Source organism: Lodderomyces elongisporus, chromosome 4 (genome assembly GCF_030384665.1).
Source record: "Lodderomyces elongisporus chromosome 4, complete sequence".
Classification (NCBI taxonomy): Eukaryota; Fungi; Ascomycota; class Pichiomycetes; order Serinales; family Debaryomycetaceae; genus Lodderomyces; species Lodderomyces elongisporus.
Window position 1 is genome coordinate 266,112 of NC_083676.1, and position 20,322 is coordinate 286,433.

General features: G+C 37.1%; 5 protein-coding genes across 5 annotated transcripts; 4 read left to right on the forward strand and 1 right to left on the reverse strand. All coding sequences in view use genetic code 12, as the record gives it.

Annotated features, from left to right (window-relative positions):
• Window positions 1-2,945: 2,945 nt before the first annotated feature.
• PVL30_003250 (uncharacterized protein) lies at window positions 2,946-8,297 on the forward strand (the record flags this gene model as incomplete). The annotated part of the gene is made up of 1 exon (XM_001525798.2): window positions 2,946-8,297. The coding sequence occupies one exon, from the start codon at window positions 2,946-2,948 to the stop codon at window positions 8,295-8,297; it is 5,352 nt and encodes a 1,783-aa protein (XP_001525848.2).
• A 396-nt stretch (window positions 8,298-8,693) lies between these two features.
• On the reverse strand, window positions 8,694-9,134 carry PVL30_003251 (uncharacterized protein; the record flags this gene model as incomplete). Its single annotated transcript, XM_001525799.2, has 1 exon — window positions 8,694-9,134. One exon carries the CDS (start codon window positions 9,132-9,134, stop codon window positions 8,694-8,696), a length of 441 nt encoding a protein of 146 aa, XP_001525849.2.
• A 1,143-nt stretch (window positions 9,135-10,277) lies between these two features.
• RRP8 (25S rRNA (adenine645-N1)-methyltransferase) lies at window positions 10,278-11,681 on the forward strand (the record flags this gene model as incomplete). Its single annotated transcript, XM_001525800.2, has 1 exon — window positions 10,278-11,681. One exon carries the CDS (start codon window positions 10,278-10,280, stop codon window positions 11,679-11,681), a length of 1,404 nt encoding a protein of 467 aa, XP_001525850.2.
• Window positions 11,682-13,617: 1,936 nt separating this feature from the next.
• On the forward strand, window positions 13,618-16,146 carry DSE1 (daughter-specific expression- protein; the record flags this gene model as incomplete). The annotated part of the gene is made up of 1 exon (XM_001525801.2): window positions 13,618-16,146. One exon carries the CDS (start codon window positions 13,618-13,620, stop codon window positions 16,144-16,146), a length of 2,529 nt encoding a protein of 842 aa, XP_001525851.2.
• Window positions 16,147-17,558: 1,412 nt separating this feature from the next.
• Window positions 17,559-20,036, forward strand: RSP5 (NEDD4 E3 ubiquitin-protein ligase; the record flags this gene model as incomplete). Its single annotated transcript, XM_001525802.2, has 1 exon — window positions 17,559-20,036. The coding sequence occupies one exon, from the start codon at window positions 17,559-17,561 to the stop codon at window positions 20,034-20,036; it is 2,478 nt and encodes an 825-aa protein (XP_001525852.2).
• Between the last annotated feature and the right edge of the window lie 286 nt (window positions 20,037-20,322).

Here is a 20,322-nt window from a genome sequence, read left to right on the forward strand (position 1 = left end):
ATCCATCACGTGACTCATACTGAAAAACAATGCACATTATCAAGGATAAACAGAGTGATTGGGAAATGTTATTCAATGGTTAACGAAAGGAAAATAAAATAAGAAGAAGAGTTTATTACTTAGTAGATGTGTATACTTTTTGTACTATTAATAATTCCAAGTTTAGTGCTAAACGATAGGATGGTGAAATGTCTTAGAGGTAACGCTGTATGTTTCAGATATGAATCCAAACAGCACACAAAACAAGAAATAAAAAAAAAGAGAGACAAAGAGGGAGAGAGAAGGAAAATGGAAATTCGCGCATCTTATTTGGTTATGTGAAACATACTTATCTTGAACAAAATTGCTACCGCGTTTGTTCAGTAGTAATAAATTTTTATAACGTGTTGACTGTGATAATTGTTTGAAGGTCTTTCTCTTGTACTGTATTTTTGGTTCGTGTCAAGTGGTTGTGAGCTAATACGATATTTGCAATGCTAGGTCACATTCTCTAGAGTTGTTTTTTTCTCAAGAGAAAGATAAGTGTGTGTATGTGTGTGTATGTGTTTGTTTGTATGTATACGTGTGTTTGTATACGTGTGTTTGCGTGTGAAGAAGATAAAAAAAGATGTATGAACGCGGATCTTGAATAACGGAGTTAACCAAGACATTTATCTTCTAAACAAACAGACGAGATCCTCAGACCCCTTTTTGCTGCTGCTGTTGTTGATATTGATGATGATAATGATGATGATAATGATGATAAAGAAACAGAAAAATGATAGTGATACTATTGTTGTTGGTTTATATTTCGCTTGGATTACAAGCAATCTCATATGACCCTACTATTGCTGGAGTTTTTTTGGTCGTTATGTACACTCAAAGTTTGTTGTTTTCTTTTTATATGTATGTATATACATATATTTTTTTTTCTGGCTGGCTACAAATCCATTACAGAGATTTGTAGCAATATTAGAAGTCCGCTTTAACTACGTCCAGCAGTACTATTGCGCCCTCGTTTCTGAGTGTTTCAGCATTCACTTTCTCTCTCTCTCTTTCTCTTTCTCTTTTGTTACAAACAAACACCCCAATCTCCCTCCCGCCTCCCCACCTTGTTGTTACTCCCGTTTCTGCTATTCTGTTACTATTCATTTCCTATTTATATATATTTCCTTTCTTTTTTTTTCTTTCTTTCTTGCTTTTTACTTTTTCTGTATAAATAAATAAATTATATTTTATTTTATTTTATTTTATTTTATTTTCTTGTTTTTGGCAGTAATTGTCCGAAAAGAGACAGCAATTGGCAAAAAATGCACTACCACCCAGTTGAGGGTGCAAGGGGCTATTTTTGATATTATTATTATATACAAACCACCCAAATTTTTTTTTGGCACAAATTAATACGCAGCGCTAGAATATACAACCACAAAAACGCTATACGATATATTTCTTCATAAACTACATTACACTAGCAAACGTACCTATTTATAATTATCGTACGTTGACAGTTGACATGGAATGGTATGGTATAGTATGGTATGCACAGCCTCCATGAAACCCCAGCTTGCTATCAACAGAAAAGCACATGCCACTTGCCAGTTCTACAAACAAAAGAAGGATGTTGAACTAAGATGGAGTGGGTTTTGTTTTGTTCTGCTCTATCTCTATTTCTATCTCTCTCTCTCTCTGTGTGTGCGTTTGTCTGTATGTTAAATTTCTCAAGGGTAGGGAGCAAAAAGGTAATGTGTTTTCATCCCAGTCTCCCGCCTTCATTCTTCTCTTCTCTGATATAACATGCCTTTAAGAAATACTCCCTTGTATTATATGCCTATCTTATTCAACACATATTGCACATCTGGTGATAAGACAAAATTGGCTTCTAGCGTAGACGATGGAAAGCACACCTCTCTGTCTCTATATCTATATATATATAAGTTCAGTTATACAGATCAAGGAGGAGGAAAAGATTTGCTACAATGTTTCACATACTTATATATATATAAACAAATACCTTCAGAGTTTGTACCTTCCCAAAAACAAAAACAAATATATAATTGAATTGCTAGAATTGCAAAATCTTAAAGCAAAAGGTACTGTTATCAACCTCAATATGTGTTTGTGTTGGAGTACATCGACATAATTCATTATATTATTTTTTTTTCAGTTGGTTGAAACTTCCTATCTCTTAAACATTTATAGCTATTACTGCTACTGCAATTGAAGTTCCTTTCCTTTCCTTTCTTTTCTTTTCTTTTCTCTTCCTCTCCCCTTTAGCGTTTCCTCCCCGCCCCCTACTCCTTGTTTGTTCTTTTTTTTGTTTTTTTTGTATATATCCTTTGTTATTGTCTTTGTATCTATATCTTTTGTTTCTTATTGTTACTCTAAATCTCACTCACTTAGCCTCGACTCGAAATAAAAAATTAAATAAAAAATAATAAATATAAAATAAAACAAAATAAAAATAAAATAATAAAATAATAAATAAAGTAAAAAAAAAAATAAACACAAATAAAAATAAAAATAAAATAAAAAGGAATCGAATTTATCTTCACTTCCAGAATATCCATTGAGGCAGCCAAAAGAAAAATTATAAACAATATACACTCCCATCCTTTCCTCGACATTCAACTTTAACTTTTCAACTCTTTTTCCCACTTATACCAACTTCTTCTGAATGCAACTTCAGTAGTAACTTTCATCTTCTCATCCTATCCTTTGATGGCATCAACTAGACCAGTAATAGACACAGCCTTATAGATTTAGACTAGACTTTTTACACTCCACAATTTACAGTTTACAAATTACAGTAACAACTTGAACCAACAGATTTCCTTCTCCCCCCCCCCCCCCCCCCTTCCCCACTCCTCCTACATTCGCTTCAATTCCCCAGCTTCCCACTTTTTTTTTTCCTCCAATTAGTGATTCCTTGTTCAACATTTTGGAAATTTTTCACAAAATAAGATACTATGATATCAACCGGTGCAAATACAACATCTAGAAGAAACTCAATCACTTCGCTATCTTCACTCAACACAAACAATACAACTCAGTCATCATTCCACAACAGATCACTAACTAGAGACTTGTCAACGGACAACTTACTTACAGTCGACTCAAGGTTTGTTCGGCAACCAGCCAAGAAAAAAAGACTACCACCTCCGCCACTAGCATCACCCTTATCATCTACCTTCTCATCAGCAACAGCTCCAGCTCCAGCTCCAGCTCCAACTGCAATTTCATCACCAATGGTAAATGGTAATTACAATGCTAATGGAATGAGGTCACCACCAATGGCAAATGACATGAGTTTTCGCGCCAATAGTATGAACAGTGCCGTTAGTGCGATCAGTGCAAATAACTATAACCACAACCACAACAAAAACAAAAACAAAAACATGAGCAAAAGCAAAAATTTGACCAACGCTGCACCTGCACCTGCACTTGCAGCGGCACCTGCAGCGGCACCCACAACAGCACCAAACAACAACTCATTCTACTCGAGAGAAGGTGTTTACTATTTTCCCAACGGCGAAGTCTTTAGACCAAGGACAGCTCCAGCAAAGAGGAACCGACCAGGAAAAGTATCCAAGGATAGCTCTTCCTCATCTTCACCCTCCCCAAATCCAAATGCTATGAGATCCCCGCCACCTATAAATACATCCAGTTTCACAGCTTACTCGCCAAACTCAGCAACTAGCATTGGTCCAAACCCTGGTACTATAACCCATTTACCTTCACCCTCACCTACTCCCACTCCCTCATCTGCAACATCTGCAACATCTGCAAGATCCATTCACTCTCACCAGTACTATCCACAACAGCCACAGATTAGACCAAACGGCTCGTTTACAAACATTCCCAAATCAGTATCGCTACAAAACGTCAAACTTCAAAGTAAACAAAACTTGAGCAGATCCCTTAGGGATAACAAACATGGTGACATAATAACCAATATTGTGATTGATGATCCTGCGAAATTGCCCTATGATTGCTACAAAAACTCAAACTCAAATTCTAGCACTTCAAGTTTCAAAAATACTGGAAAATTGCAATGTCAAAACACCACAAGAACTGAGCAACTGTTTTGCAACGCCTCCTCTTCGATGTCTTCGTCCGAATCACAGCTGTCTCATTTTGAAAATTCAATCAATCGTACTGAAAGTAACACCCCATCAACTTCGATAAGTGAAGATCAATTACATCAAATCCAGCAACAAAAAGAACAAGAGCAAAGAGAAGATGAAGAAGGGGAACAAAAGATGAGAATAAAGAATGCAAAGCAGCAGCAAAATCACCACCACCAGCAAATAGGGAATGCATCACACGAAGTGGGGAAACACGCCACACAAAATAACAACATGCAAGACCAATATATTGACAGTTTTCAAAATTCAGTGTCGCATCCAGTGTCGCAAATTGAAAAAGACAGCTCAATCACGGAAAAAGATGCTACGCGATTTGTGAATCCTGAAACTCACCAATCTGCTGTGCCAAATCATGCAAGTACTGCAAACGATCAAATGCACGAAAGTAATTTAAGGCAAATTTCTGGAGCCAATGTTGAAGACTTTAATACACATGTCAAAATACCCGTTTCCAGCGGGAATGATTATTCGAGAAACTACAATACATCGACAAATAACGAAATGTGTAACATGCATAAAACAAACACGGCCACAAGTAAGGCAGACTCGCAAAGTGCTGGACGCTTGGTCGAGTCTTCATCCGAAACCACTTTACAATTGAATCAATACGAGCAGAGTGGACAAAGTAAAACAAATGGGAACCAACTTGAAAAGAAAGAGGAAGAGGAAGAGGAAGAAAAAAAAGAAGAAGAGGAACCATTAAGAAATCAAAATAACAAGCTTGCGGATAATGCAGTGCTTATACCCGATGAAAAGACTTTTCACAATGAGAATTCATTAGATTCCCTGATTAGTGGCGAGTCAACAATTCAGTCCAACACTTTGGCTCTGCAAAGTCGTGATGATTTGAAAGACCTTGGTGCACCAAATCGTTTTCAATCATCAGCATCGTCAATAGCCCCTGTTAACGGTGCATATTATAAATCAACCAACTCTAGTGAGGCAGATATTTTCAAAACGCCTGTGCAGACACCAGAAATGGAACCATCCAATCAGTTTGAAACAATCAGCGTTGGAATAGCCAAGGAAAAGCCCAAATCCCCAATCACGCCTGTGGATCAGATTACACCATCAACATTGGCGCAAGGTTTCTCTTCAAACAATAGCTCCGAGACAAACTTGAACCTTGGAGCCCGTAATTCAAACACATCCAGACAAACGACACCTAAAAATGCATCTGTAAATGCATCCGCAAATGTCTCAACTTCTACATCAGTGGAACAATTCCAGTTCAAGCCACCACAAATGCATTCTCAAAGTCTGCTTGCCTCTCAGGCAAATAATCAAATGCAACAGCATCAACAACAGCAACAGCCGCGTAATTCTCCTGATAATATCAATAAGCGCAAAAGTCAAGCAAGTCTACCCGAACCAAATATCGATAACGAGTCATTTGTGGATCAATACTTGTATAATTCACCACCAGAGCTGGTGAGTTATCAATTAAATGAGCTAATTATGACTCATAATGAGCCTACACCGACGCAACAGAAGCTGCTGGAAACCACTCCCGTGAGTACACCCCAGTTGTTACGACATTCAAATCAGGAATCAAATATCACCGAGCAAGTTGTACATGCCAATGATGATCGATTACTTGAATTTTTACCCTCGCCAACTAGGTCAACCCCACAAACGCCGCGAAGCTCAAGATATTTTGATATTGACTCCAACACCATAGACAAATTTGTTAATGATACGCAAGCCGAAGTTCCACCTCGTGGAGATGTCAAGGTAGTAACCAACAAACAGAAACGAAATTTCCACCATCATCGACAGGGATCATCCGTTACTTCAGCAGGTGAAATTTCCAATAGTTTAAGGAAATCATTAGAAAACAACTCAAATAATGAAAATAGCAATCATTCTTCTACAAACGAGGCTGTTACTTCTACTCCAGTTCAAGATCATAACTCGTCTAAAGACGAGGATTTGTCAATATTGCCTCCTCCGCCTCCAATTGAAAAATCACCAAATATGAGAGTTAAGGGGAGATCCAAAAAGAGTAAGAAGGAAGGCACATTTAATGGCAATGGAAGCGTTAGTGATTTGAGCATAGCTACTAGTTCTATTGGTGTTCCTACCAGCGTTAGCACTCCTACACATGATGTTGGGGTAGCAAATGTTGGTAATCGAAACAAGGACACATCAAATACAAACGCAAACGCAAATACAAATACAAATACAAATTTCATTTCCAGTACACCACGACCTGCGCCACCACGGCCAACGGGATCTTTTGCTAATGCTGCTACAGATGTTGAAAATTGTTCTCGAAAAGAAAATTTTGCTCAGCAGACGTTCAAGTCTTTGCTTCTTGATGATAACGATGCGAATACTAAAACTGGTCATGTTGCACATAGCGTGCCAAATAAGCAATTGAATAAGATGCCGTCTTTACCAAATATCAAGACTCGTTTGGCTAAGAAGCAACCACCTCCTTCCAATTTGTCAAGTCAACCTTCATCCACTCCACCGCAACCTGCTCATCCGCCACAAGCTGTGCCTCAGCAAAGAAGTGCGCTGCAATCACCAAAAAAGAATTCGACACTACGTCAAGCATCTGCATCAACAGCTAATTCTGCACCACCTTCAGCACCACAATTCCAACAGCTGTCAACCCGGAAAACTCTGTCTGGTAACTCCAACTTTATATCTTTTTTCAAAAAATTTGCACCAGTAAAGGATAAGAGTCATATGGAAAAGTCGTCATCAACTCTGTCCTTTAATTCCAGTAACTCGTACATGTCTAACAAGTCAAATAAATCACAACTGCAGACTTCAACGACAGGAAGCAAGTTTGGTATACTTGGTAGGTTTATCAGGGGCGGTGATCATCTGAACTCGAATTTATCAAATAATCAAAACCAGGAGCAACAAAATAGAATGAGCGTCATCAGCGATGTAGCACCATCGTTGAAATTGGGTACATTACCTGACTTTGATTTTGAGCCAGAAGAGGATGCTGGATTTTTAGATGATATGATGCTTACTTTCGATGAGAAATTTGAATCTGAATTAATTGCAAGTCAGCCAAGAAAAGATTTGGTTAATTTAACCACCTCTAGCACTAGCGACCCATTCATGAAAGATGACGAATTGACTCGTGCTCAGATTGTTGACCAGCAATTAATGGATGAAGAAGACGACTCTGGTGGTGCAAATAGTGATGATAGTACAGATCACACAAAGAATGTGAATGCAAATGAAGGAACTGGAACGATGGGAAGCTACTATATGGATGAAAACATTGAATATTTGAGAAACAATTATGTTTGGCCTACTTTGGACGATGTTACAGAGGAGAAAGAACCCGTAAATAGGGAGCATGAGGCAACTCAAACAGACGACAAAATTGAGTCACAGAATGAGATACGCGATGGAAATGTTGCTGGAACTACTCCACCTACAACGGTAGACACATCCACTCGGACAAGTGACGATAATGACATCTCCACCGTCAAGAGTCCTGCACAGCAATTGGAGGATCAAGATGCTGATTCATTTAAAGAAGGTGATGAAACTTTTATTAGTTTAGATTACCAGAACAATGAGTCAAATGAGCGTGGTCTCACATCTCCGATAGCAGACACGGTGCTATCATCGAGCTCTACGTCAGCATTGCCTATACCATCGGCACCCCGTACTATAGTGATTGAAAATGATGAATTGGAATATATTGTAAACAACTTGAGCGACGAGGAGAAAAGAAATCTTCCTCCGCATCTCAAATATATCAAACAATTTGTTGATTTCCGTTCAATTACCGTTGAATTCAACAAATTCCAAGATCTTGAGAATGCTCCACTACCAACTAGCACCGATGCAAGGAACAAATCAACATCATCGATATTACGTCGCAGAAAGACATTGGGCCGTCAAGGAAGTATTATTGGACTTGGTAGATCCAAACTTAATGGCAGCGGCAACAATAGCAACAAGACGAAAAGCAAAAAGAGAAGCAGTGGAGCACTGGTAAGTTTCACGGATAGGATTGTTATAAACGAGACATTTTCAGGTGACGTTTACAAAAGGTACAACAAGAGTGTAACACAATATAGCTTGAGTGATCCAAGAGAGATTAATAGGATAAAGAACGAGGTCAATTGGTACAAATGTAATGAAATGTTAGTGCATGAATTGTCACAAGATAACACCCATTTTTTTTACTAAACGGGAGGCATCTTATCAAAAAAAAGATGTTGAAAATGGTTGGAGATTTTGACGAAATTGAAGAAATTAGACTTTAATACAATATATAGATAGTTGAAAATAATAATGAGAAAAAAAAACTTCTATTTAATTCTTGAAATACAAACTAATTAGACACTTTAAGTACTTTAAATCTTTTAGACGACATCAAAGGTTGTTTTTATTTTATTTTTTTATTTTATTTAAAAATTCCATTAATAACCTTGGTTCACCAATTTGATTTGTATTTCTGGTCATCCTTTCCCATTTCGCGCTTTCCCCCCACCCCCTTCCGCCTTCCTTCTTTCCTTGCCTTTCTAAATCTCATTTTGTTTCATTAGTCAAGGGAATAACGATTGTGTGCAAAAAGGGTAACAATTAACTACCTCTGTAAGTTGTGTAACTATAATTGCTCAAGAGTAAAGGAATATGGTAATGGCCATTTACGTCATCTACTGTAAACACCACTTCCACATATGGAAAAAAACTTCTTCCCTTGCCGTCGCCATTGTCGTTTCCTGCACCTTCAGCAAAGTATTTGCCAGTTAAGAACTTTATCTTGTAATCACCAGGAACAACTCTCACCCATTTATTATCTTCGACTCCTGTCAGTTTTGCATCAACATCAGGATCGAAATTCCATTTGGTGATACGACCATCGGCATCAGTTTTGGCTTGCGCAAATGGTGTTGACGAAAATGTATCTGGTGTTACAGGGGATATGTTGTATAATTGCACAAGCACTGAGGATGCTGGACGGCCACGGTGTGTGTCTAGAATGTGACAAGTGATTGGATCACGCGTTGCTTGTGGAGACATTGGTAGGTATATTATGCTGCGGTGGTAAATTGAGGTACCTAAAGATTAAGTTTTGGGTAATTAGTTTATTGCCTTTCGGGGTTTCTTGATAGATTCGGGTTTGAAATTAAATTCTAAAGTCAATTGTAGCTATACCAATAAGTTTAGAACAAGAAAGTAAAAGTGAAAAGAGAAAGAGAGAAAAAAAAAAGGAGAAGGTTAAGATGAAAGCAATAAATTTGAGAAGCAAAGAATGATAAATTCGTGTGAGTGTGAATGATAGTAAGGAGTTGAATTTGATAAAATTCTGTGCGATTGACTTCAATTTACTTTCTTTTTTTTTTGTTGTTGTTGTTGCTTTTCTTATCGCGGAGATTTCGGAGATAACCGAAAGTGAAGAAGAAGAAAACAAAGAGAAAAAGAAAACAAATTTAAAGGTTAAAAGAATCTTCTATAAGCCGCACGTTTTGTTTGGCATGATATAGAGGTACTATCTACATTCAAGAACTGGATAGAGTTACTTGACAAGAATTTGGCTATGTATGTTGAAAACTTACAATATAACTTATTGAGAAAGTCTTGAAATTAAACTACTTTTCAACACATTCATTTGAAAGGTTTGAAACACTATATATTGAATTGGAAGTGCTGTCCCATGATCTCTTATGACAAATTTTTTCACCTTTAAAAGGTTTGAATATTTTTTTTTTTTTTTTTTGCTGCGCATACAAACAAAATTATCGAAATATATTTGGAGTTAGGTGACGGTGTTTAGGCAAATAATTCCACACTTTTCAAACAATCAACAAAAAAAAAAGGAAAGCCATTTATTGTTTTTTTTTCCAATTTTTTTCCATATTCTAAACAAACAAAGAAACACAGTATTAGAATGGTATATCAATTGTGGACATATTTCTTGGTTACTTTTTTTCTTTGATTTTGACAATTATTTGTGCGGAGCTTGGAATTGGAAATTGCTGCGCACTTGTGGATCGGTCAAAGTATTAGAGCGCATGCACGTGATGGATGGAACTTTCAAAGTCATCGAGAAAATAAAGGGAAAGTTTAGAAGCAAATGCAACAGATTACATTTACATGAACTTTATTTACATACACATAAATACAGGAATACACACAGACTTTATCTTTAACAATTTGAATAAGATGTTGTTTGAGGCAAAAGGTTGGAATTTAAAAAATAGCGATAAGATAGCGCTTGGTGGAGCTGCGAAGAAGAAGAAAAAGAATACAAATAACAGCAACAAGAACAATAGTTCTAATGGAAAAAAAGGAAATTTTACTGGAAGTAGTATTACTAAAGAGGATGTTGAAAGAGTTATTAACCCTACAACTTTTGACGAAACTAGTAATAAAAACGAGAAATCAAAGAAAAATGAAAAGAGGAATGAAAAGAATAAACTGGAACAGGAGCAGAATTCTGGCAATATTGAACTGGCCAAGTCAAAGAGGCGTGAGAATGATAAACTTGACAAAATTGGTAAAAATGGTGAAGCTTCCAATGTCAAATCGGACAAAAAGAGACAATCAAGAGACGACGATAATGATTCATCGACAAAAGTGAAGCGATCAAAAGCTATTCAGAAATCTGTAAATACTTCTACAACATTATCTACTACACCTGCCAATGATTCAGTTGCAGCACCTATGCCGATTCCAGTCACATCGCAAACAAAACTCACACCATTGCAACAAAAGATGATGTCGAAGCTTTCCGGGTCCCGTTTTAGATGGATTAATGAACAACTTTATACAATCACCTCAGAAGAGGCATTAAAACTCATTAAGGAACAACCCTCTTTGTTTGATGAATACCATCAAGGATTCCGTTCTCAAGTTTCTAGTTGGCCAGAGAACCCAGTTGATGTTTTCGTAAATCAGTTCAAGCAGAGGTTGACTACAAGAAACATCAATGCTCCGGGTGGATTGCCTGGTAACCAGGATAAAAGAATTGTTGTTGCAGATATGGGATGCGGCGAGGCACAATTCAGCGCAGATATAGGTCAATTTGTCAAACAATTACAGAAAAAGGGCAAGAAATATAGAAACTTGAATGTTGATGTTCACAGCTATGATTTAAAGAAATACAATGAGAGAATCACTGTGGCAGATATCAAAAATGTCCCACTTGCCTCGGGTTCTGCAAGTATAGTCATTTTCTGCCTTGCATTAATGGGTACAAATTTTTTGGATTTTATTAAGGAGGCATATAGGATATTACAGCCTAGAGGAGAATTGTGGATTGCAGAGATTAAATCAAGGTTCACAGATGGCGGCCCAGAAAGGGCTGAAAACGTCGGTAGTGAATTTGTGGAGGCATTGAAACTCAATGGGTTTTTCCATAAACTGACTGACAATTCAAATAAGATGTTCACTAGATTTGAGTTCTTTAAGCCTCCACAAGATATAATAGATGAAAGAAGGGCTAAATTGGAGAGGAAGAGAAAGTTTATTGAAGAAGAAAGCGAGAAAGAGAAATTGGAAAGCAAGAGAGAAAAGAGACCTGAAGGTGAATGGCTTTTGAAGCCATGTATTTACAAAAGGCGGTAATCTATCATCTTAGATTTCGTCTTTGTTTTTGTCTTTATTTTTGTCTTTATTTTTGTCTTTGTCAATGTCAATGTCGGTGCTGTTACCATTTTATTTTGTTGTACCAATTATCTAATTTTATTCTATTTTTATTCTCAATTGTTTGGCATTAGGTGCTTTGTTATGTTTATAAAGTGGAGGATACACGTGATAATATTTGATTTCCTCTCGTACAATATTTTTGTGTAATCTATGGATATAAAGGTGAATAATAATTAGAATATTATCAAGTAGAGTTCTTTGCAATATACAAGCCTCACTACCACAATCTTGGCTACGTTGATCAATTTAACGGATTCTCAATTTGAATAAACCATGTGCTTCAGACTCAAACTAAATGCACGTATAGCTGAAATGTGCTTTTTGGTATCCTGTAAACAAAGTGTATTATTTATTTTCAGTTTTTTTTATTCATTTATTTATCCTTTTCAATGTAGACTCACGTCATTGACAGTGAAAGTTTTTATATTTTTCAATTTGACTGTTAATGATATTGGATTATACCCGACGTGATGAACATCTCGGCGCTTGTAGCTCAAAGGATAATAAGGTGCAAAATATTCGTAATTCTATTAAGTATGGTAGCACGGAGCTCGGTACTTGCATGAATGTGCATTGTTAACGTCCAACATCATCTGGTGCTAAACAGAAAACAGTCCCTCATTTTTTATACCGATCTTACATAATCTGTACCTTGTGCAATTACAAATAAGAGCAAAAATAATGACGAAGAAGAAGAAGGAGGAGGAGGAGGAGGAGGAGGAGGAGGCTTAAAAGGTGGTGGTTTAACGAAATTGAAAGAAAGAGAAAATTCGGTGTTTGATATTTACACAACGGGTTCATAATTGTTTGTAATTATTTACGAATTGTCTTTGCAGTTAGTTCAAAAAGTTTGTGAGAACAATTTTCCTTTATTTCAAGATATAAAGAGCAAGAAATAGATGTAAATTTTTCAAGCTTCTAATGACTGGAGTGTGGAATAAAAAGCTGTGGACCTTATAAATGGTGACATTATTGATTGATTGCGAAAAAACTAGGTTTTTACAAAATAAGCCAAAGGGAAAAGAAAAAAAGAAAAAGAAAAAAGAAAAAAGAACCAAAGAAAAACAAAATCATTGCTTTCCTAGCTGGGTTGGTTTAGCAAGATCACTGACTCACAAGCTCTATGTTAAAAAGAGTTTGGACAAGAGCTTCATCTTCAAGTAGAACTGAGAGGGCTGGTGTGGATCGTGGCTACTTTGAGTGGGCTGTGCGAAAACACTCCTTCAGGAAAGATGCAACCAGCCTTCCCTTCTGATTATGTAATACACGCGTTATAATTATTATCCTAGAAATGTTTAAGCTACCAATTGTTCAGAACTTTTGCGGAGTAAAAGTTTGACTTGGAACCTGATTATGGAAGGCCAAACCAGCTTGTCCTAGACTATTATTTTCATACTAATCCAACCTTTGAACAATGAGCACCTATGTTGAAAACAAAGCAATACAAAGAATAATAGAGATACTGTCAAGATGTTGAATCAGAATGCATGCATTTGCGCGTCTTGGCATTAAGCCTCTTCTCAAGCAATACAAACATATAAACATATAAACATATTTATGTATATATATATGTCTATTTACTTCATCATATTTATATCTGGCAGCTGCAGCCACTTTGGTTTGAATTTTGCAAAGAACCATACAATTTTTTTCCTTATTTTCAATTTCAAGTAAACGAATCCAAAAAAGGTTCAGAGAATTTTTAAAAGTTTTAAGATACATAAACTCACCACCAACTACTTTCAATCACTTAATAAGTTGTCAAAAAAGCAAAAACCAAAAAAAAAAATTACTATAGAAAGAGGAAAAAGATAATACAAGTTCACGAAAGAAACAACATTGCCCAATATTAACAATGACTGATTTTTATGAACCAACATTGCTTTTCAGACAAAATGCTATTAGACATAGTGGAACAAAAAGGTTTAATCCTAGCCTATCACCTATATCAAGTGTTGAGAGCTTGATGTCGACATTGGACCATAGTGAAAATTCAATGTCTTCTGTTGAAAACACTTCACCTTCATCATCTTTCTATAAACATAGCGGCAATAGTGCATCCTCAAGGTCATCTTGGCTACTTAATTTGAATAACCCAAAGGATACTGAGGCCTTGAACAAGATTTGTGCTATCAATAGAACCAATATCAAATCTAACTATTGGAAGATTCCCGATGATGATATGAATTTGACCTCAATGTGTATCAAGTCATCTTCACACGGCAATGCCGGCATAGACACTTTAGCTTCAGCTAACGAAAACACACTTTTGGCAATTTCCTCGGGAAATCGAGAGAATAACCTATTTATTTACGAGCTAAATGTTACATCAAACCATCTAATACATCATTCTACAATCAGCTTGCCCAATATCAACACCATGAAGTGGGTAAATACTTCCAACTCCAACTCTAACCTCAACGACAACAACACTCCAGAGATGGAAAAAAATTATATCGTTACTGGTAACAATAAAGGGTATGCGCATTTAGTGCTTCTTCCTGAAATCACAACTCATGAGCCTAACCCCGATGAAGAGTTAGCCTCGGCTGAGATCTGCAAAAGATTTAATCACCGAAAGTATATCAAGAGAAGAAGTCAAAATACCAGCCAAGATGATGATTATTATGTTGGTCTCAACTCGCCAATTACAAACTTAGACCTCTTTAATTCTAACAAGGAAATGGTCTCGATATACAACGATTACTTGTTTCATTGGGATATGCAGAATGCCGAGTCGCAACAACGGCCCACGCCTTTATCCTATACCAAAATCTCTGGTATCTGTGACTTTGATACGTTACAAAACAATAACACTACGTTGAGTATATGCGGCAAGTTTGGACTCTCATTGTTTGATACTCGAACTGCAAAGTTTAGCATTCCCATGTCACCGGTATCATTGTCAGGAACCGCAACCGCAACCGCGACTGCAACAGCAAAAAATATAAAAAACTATAGGCAACTATCTGCCAATATCATCAAATGGAATCCTTTAAACACTAATATTCTCGCTGCTGGTCATGGGGATGGTGTTGTTCGATTATGGGATATCAGAAAGCAAGACTACTTTGCAACACTCAATTGCCATAGCACCAATGCCAGCAATACTGGTTTTAGTAGTAGGTTTGGCAACGTGCTCAAAGTGACAAGTTTGGAATGGAGCCAAGGTGATTTAATCACTGGTGGCCAGAATGGCGATATCATACATTGGGACTTGACTTCTGATATCAATTTGGATCAAGTTGGACATTTAAATTGTGGATTGAGACAGGGCTGGGATAGTGTCAAAAGGGGAAATGTGAGTCTGAATCCAAGTGCAGAAGCTAGTGTGGATGTTAACCAAAGACAATGTGGTACTATATTACCTGCATCAAACTCAAACATAGCTAGTATGTGTTCCCTTGCAGTTGGTGACAAGGATGGTGAAGAGGATGTAAAGATCTTGTCTATTGATGGTTCGTCGTTTTTGGGAGTGCATTCGAGAGTGAAGGAAGCGGTCAAGTTGGATATTGACGATTCCAAGATGTACTATACGCAGCAAGATCTTGACTCTCTCCTAAGGGAAATTGAGGCCGCTAATGACAAGTTAGATATAAACTTGAGTCTGAATCTGGATTCAGAGATTAGATCATCATCAGCATCATCATCATTTGTGAGCCTTAGTGATTCTGAAAAGCCACTAGTGATTTCGAGGAAACCATCAATGAATAAGCCTCTAGTTTCAAGCGAAGCTAATACAAGAATATTTTCAATCAATTCAACTTCTGGTTCTGGTTCAGAAACAGAAGTTGAGGAAGTCTTTGATTACAAAGATAGTGGGAATTATGGAAAGGAAGAAGAAGAAGAACAAGAAGAAGAACAAGAGGTTGCAGATGAGTTCAAGTATCCACCCGACATTAGCACGCCATCACCCAAATTCAACCATGATTCGATTGAAGTGATGTCATTAGATGATTTTGACTTTTCGTCATTGTCGTTTGATAGTCCTGGCAATGATTTTTCAGGTTCAGGGTTAGGGTCTTGCTTTGATGCCAATGCAGGTTCTGGTTCAGATGTGTCTACAAGAGGATCACCAAATAACAATTATGCGTCACCACTTGGTTCTGTTGATACATTATCGACAATGGCTACTGTGGTTGAACACATTCCACACGAGCACAAGAGTGACAAGAGTGACAATAGTCACAATAGTCACAAAAGAGGAGTCTATGGATTGTGCCAGGGTCAGGACCATAGTGGTGCTGATAAAAATGATGATACCATACTAGATGTTTCTATTGGCATTAGGAGGACTTCATCGGGAAGCCATTTTAGAAAATCCAGCTATATGGACGTATTTCTGTCGTTGGACCATTTTGACTTTAGTCATCAATTGAGCTGATGTTGAGGGAGGGGGGACGTACAAAAAAAGAAAGATACATTATCTTAAGTTTAAGTAAAATTAAATTAAATCGAATAATGAGTTAAAGGCATCAAGAGATCAAAAGAGAAAAGGTACTACTCATGAATGATGAAAAAGACTTGTTTGATTGGCTCACCAGTTCTTACTAATATACGCAGAAGCAATATAGAAGTTGTTTCGGATAAAATGGCTGCTAAAATGTTTTTGTTTTTATTTATTTTTATTTTTTTTAAATTCTTTTCCTTTGAGTTGCTCTATTTGTTTTTCTTAATTTTGGGTAAGAAGCCCACAATAATATATAATATATATATACATATAATACATATTAACTAAAGTAGTTTAAGAGACGGGAGATATTACTTAACAAAATTGCAATACAAAAAGCCATAATTTCAATTTACCAAAAGTACACGACCAGAGTTATGAATATTTTACACATTTATTTTATTAAGAGCAAAATAATAATAAAAATAAAAATAAAAAAATGTAAAAATAAAATTAAAAAAACACAACCGAGTAGTGACTCTTTCCATTACTAAGTATGTGGTAAGCATATACTAAGCATGTAGTAAGCATGTAGTAAATCAATTTTACTCTATTTTCTTTCTTCCTTCCATCTCAAAACCTATTACAACATATCTTCCTCTCAAGAAGAGACTCTTCCTTCTATTTTTCTTTTTTTTTTTTACTCAATACTCAGCCTCTCATTAAAATTGGATCTATTTGTTGTCTTTTATTCAAGATAATTTGACAAATCAACACGGAGATCACCCATCCTCCAGGTTGATTTCTCGCCCCTAAAATCCTTTTCCTTCCTTTCTTTTGGATTCTCTTTTTTTTTTTCCCCTGTTTTTTTTCTATTTTTTTCCTGCTTCTTCAGCAGTCAGTATTCCGCATTTAGCATATAGCAAATAGTAGTGTCAAATACTCAAGAGAAAGACAAAGAGAGAACGACAAAGAGTTAAAGAGTCAAAGAGAACGAGAGTGTGTGTGAGTGTTTGTTTGTAAGTGAGAAAGGGAAAGAGAAAGATTGTCAATTTCAATACCTGGTTAAATATAGAAACCGTCGCAAAGCAACTACAGCAATCACATCAAGCGGAACAACCCAAAAGCTCATTAGCACCTTAGTCTCTTGGTAATACCTATACAGACAAAAGAAGAATAAAAGTATATATATATATATATATACACGTATACATCACAACACCACAACACCACAACACCACAACACCACAACACCACAACACCACAACACCACAACACCACAACACCACAACACCACACCACCAGACATATACACATACGTCAAGGGGAAGACATCAATCGCTTGAACGTCTCCACAGCACGGGAAATATCAAATACCAATATTGTTCGACGTGCCTGCTACTATTATGACCAGAAACACTTCTACAATCAGTGTTAAGGTGGTTGCTGCAGAGTCACTCTACAAAAGAGATGTTTTTAGACAGCCAGACCCCTTTGCAGTCATCACTGTTGATGGATCACAGACAAAGACTACAAAGACAGCGAAAAAGACATTAAACCCATATTGGAATGAAACCTTCAACTTCCAGGCATTGGAAGACTCAATACTCGTTATCCAAGTATTTGATCAGAAAAAGTTTAAAAAGAAGGACCAAGGATTCCTTGGTGTTGTCAATATCAGAATTGGAGATGTCATCAACTTTGGCTTGAATAGCTCAGAAGAAACCATTACGAGGGATTTAAAGAAACTGATGGAAAATGTAGCAATTAGTGGGAAAATAATAGTAGTTATATCCCACAACAGTGGAAGTGGCAGTAACAGTGGAAATGGAAATGGACATAGCTCTAGTAGAGCTGCTTCTTCAAGTACAGCATCGCACAGTGCTAGTAATGGCCGCAGATCGCTTCCTCCTGCCTCTTCAACGACAACTTCCACCTCCTCGACTGTTGCGGTAGGAGGAGGAGGAGGAGGAGCATCAACTGCAACAAATGGTACCGCATCAGCTACCGGTACAGGAACTTCTAATGGCCATGCTCATGGCAGCGCACCATCTGCTGCTGATCCAGGCTCGACAGCAACTGCAGCAGCACATAGACAATATTCGTCATTTGAAGACCAGTATGGTAGATTACCTCCAGGATGGGAAAGAAGAACTGATAACTTTGGAAGAACTTATTATGTTGACCACAATTCAAGAACCACTACGTGGCAAAGACCGGCATTGGACCAAAGTGAAACTGAAAGAGGCCAACAGAGACAAGACACCACAGAGGCAGAGAGAAGACAGCATCGTGGTAGAACATTGCCCGGAGAACAACCAAGCACCCCAGGTGGATCATCTGTGACTAGCGGCAATGTCACTGTGAATGCTACAGGTGCTAATAGTCCTGTTAACCCAGCAGCCGCTGTGTCAATGGCAGCATCGGGCGCAACTACTTCTGGTTTAGGTGAATTGCCATCAGGATGGGAGCAACGATTCACTAATGAAGGAAGACCTTATTTTGTTGACCACAATACTAGAACCACGACATGGGTTGATCCAAGAAGACAGCAATATATACGTACTTTTGGCCCCAACACCACGATCCAGCAACAGCCAGTGAGTCAATTGGGACCTTTACCTTCTGGTTGGGAAATGAGATTGACAAACACTGCAAGAGTTTATTTCGTTGATCATAATACGAAAACAACCACTTGGGACGATCCTAGATTGCCTTCTTCGTTGGACCAAAATGTACCACAGTATAAGCGTGATTTTAGAAGGAAAGTTATATACTTCCGTTCACAACCTGCATTGAGAATCTTGCCTGGTCAATGTCATATCAAGGTGAGAAGAGACCATATATTTGAGGATAGTTACCAAGAGATTATGAGACAAACACCAGAAGATTTGAAGAAGAGACTCATGATCAAATTCGATGGTGAAGAAGGTTTGGATTACGGTGGAGTTTCACGTGAATTCTTTTTCCTTCTATCCCACGATATGTTTAATCCATTTTATTGTTTGTTTGAGTACAGTTCCCACGATAACTATACTTTACAAATCAACCCCAACTCCGGTATCAATCCTGAGCATTTGAACTACTTTAAATTCATTGGCCGTGTTGTTGGATTGGGTGTTTTCCACAGACGTTTCCTTGATGCATTCTTTGTTGGTGCATTGTACAAGATGATGCTACATAAAAAACCAATGCTTCAAGATATGGAAGGTGTGGATGCAGAGTTTTACAGATCTTTGAAGTGGATTTTGGACAATGACATAACAGACATTTTGGATCTTACGTTTAGCACTGAAGAAGAGAAATTTGGTGAAAGAGTGGAAGTTGACCTCAAACCTAATGGTAAAGATATTGAAGTTACCGAGGATAACAAGCAGGAGTATGTCGAATTGATCACCGAGTGGAGAATCAGTAAGCGTGTTGAAGAGCAGTTCCGTGCATTCATTGATGGATTCAATGAACTCATTCCACAGGACCTTGTGAATGTTTTTGATGAGCGAGAATTGGAATTGCTCATTGGTGGTTTAGCCGAAATTGATGTTGAGGATTGGAAGAAACATACAGATTATAGAGGATACCAAGAATCAGACCAAGTAATACAGTGGTTCTGGAAATGTATTAATGAATGGGACTCGGAACAAAAAGCCAGATTATTACAATTCACCACTGGTACTTCGCGTATACCAGTGAATGGTTTCAAGGATTTGCAAGGTAGTGATGGTCCCAGAAGATTCACAATCGAAAAGGCAGGAGAGCCTAATCAATTGCCAAAGAGTCATACATGTTTCAATAGAGTTGATTTACCGCCATATGCTGACTATGCAAGTTTAAAGCAAAAGTTGAGTTTGGCAGTCGAGGAAACTGTTGGATTTGGACAAGAGTAAGATGGTATTTGTTCAGATTTTCATTTTAAATTATGTTTCTTCTTTTTTTTTTGAATATTTATTTGAAGTATTGATTGCATGTATTTCAGTATTTTATATTAAAAAAAAAGAGTGGTAATGTTTTACCGTTTGCAACCTACAGTTTATATATTTCTTTACAAATAAATGTTTGAGTTATTTTTAGTAAAACCAAAAGAAGTAAAAGAATCATAGCAAAAATTGGATGGGCATTCGAAAAGAAAAACGTTCAAGTTTTGATTATTTTTTTAGTTATTTTTGAAAATGC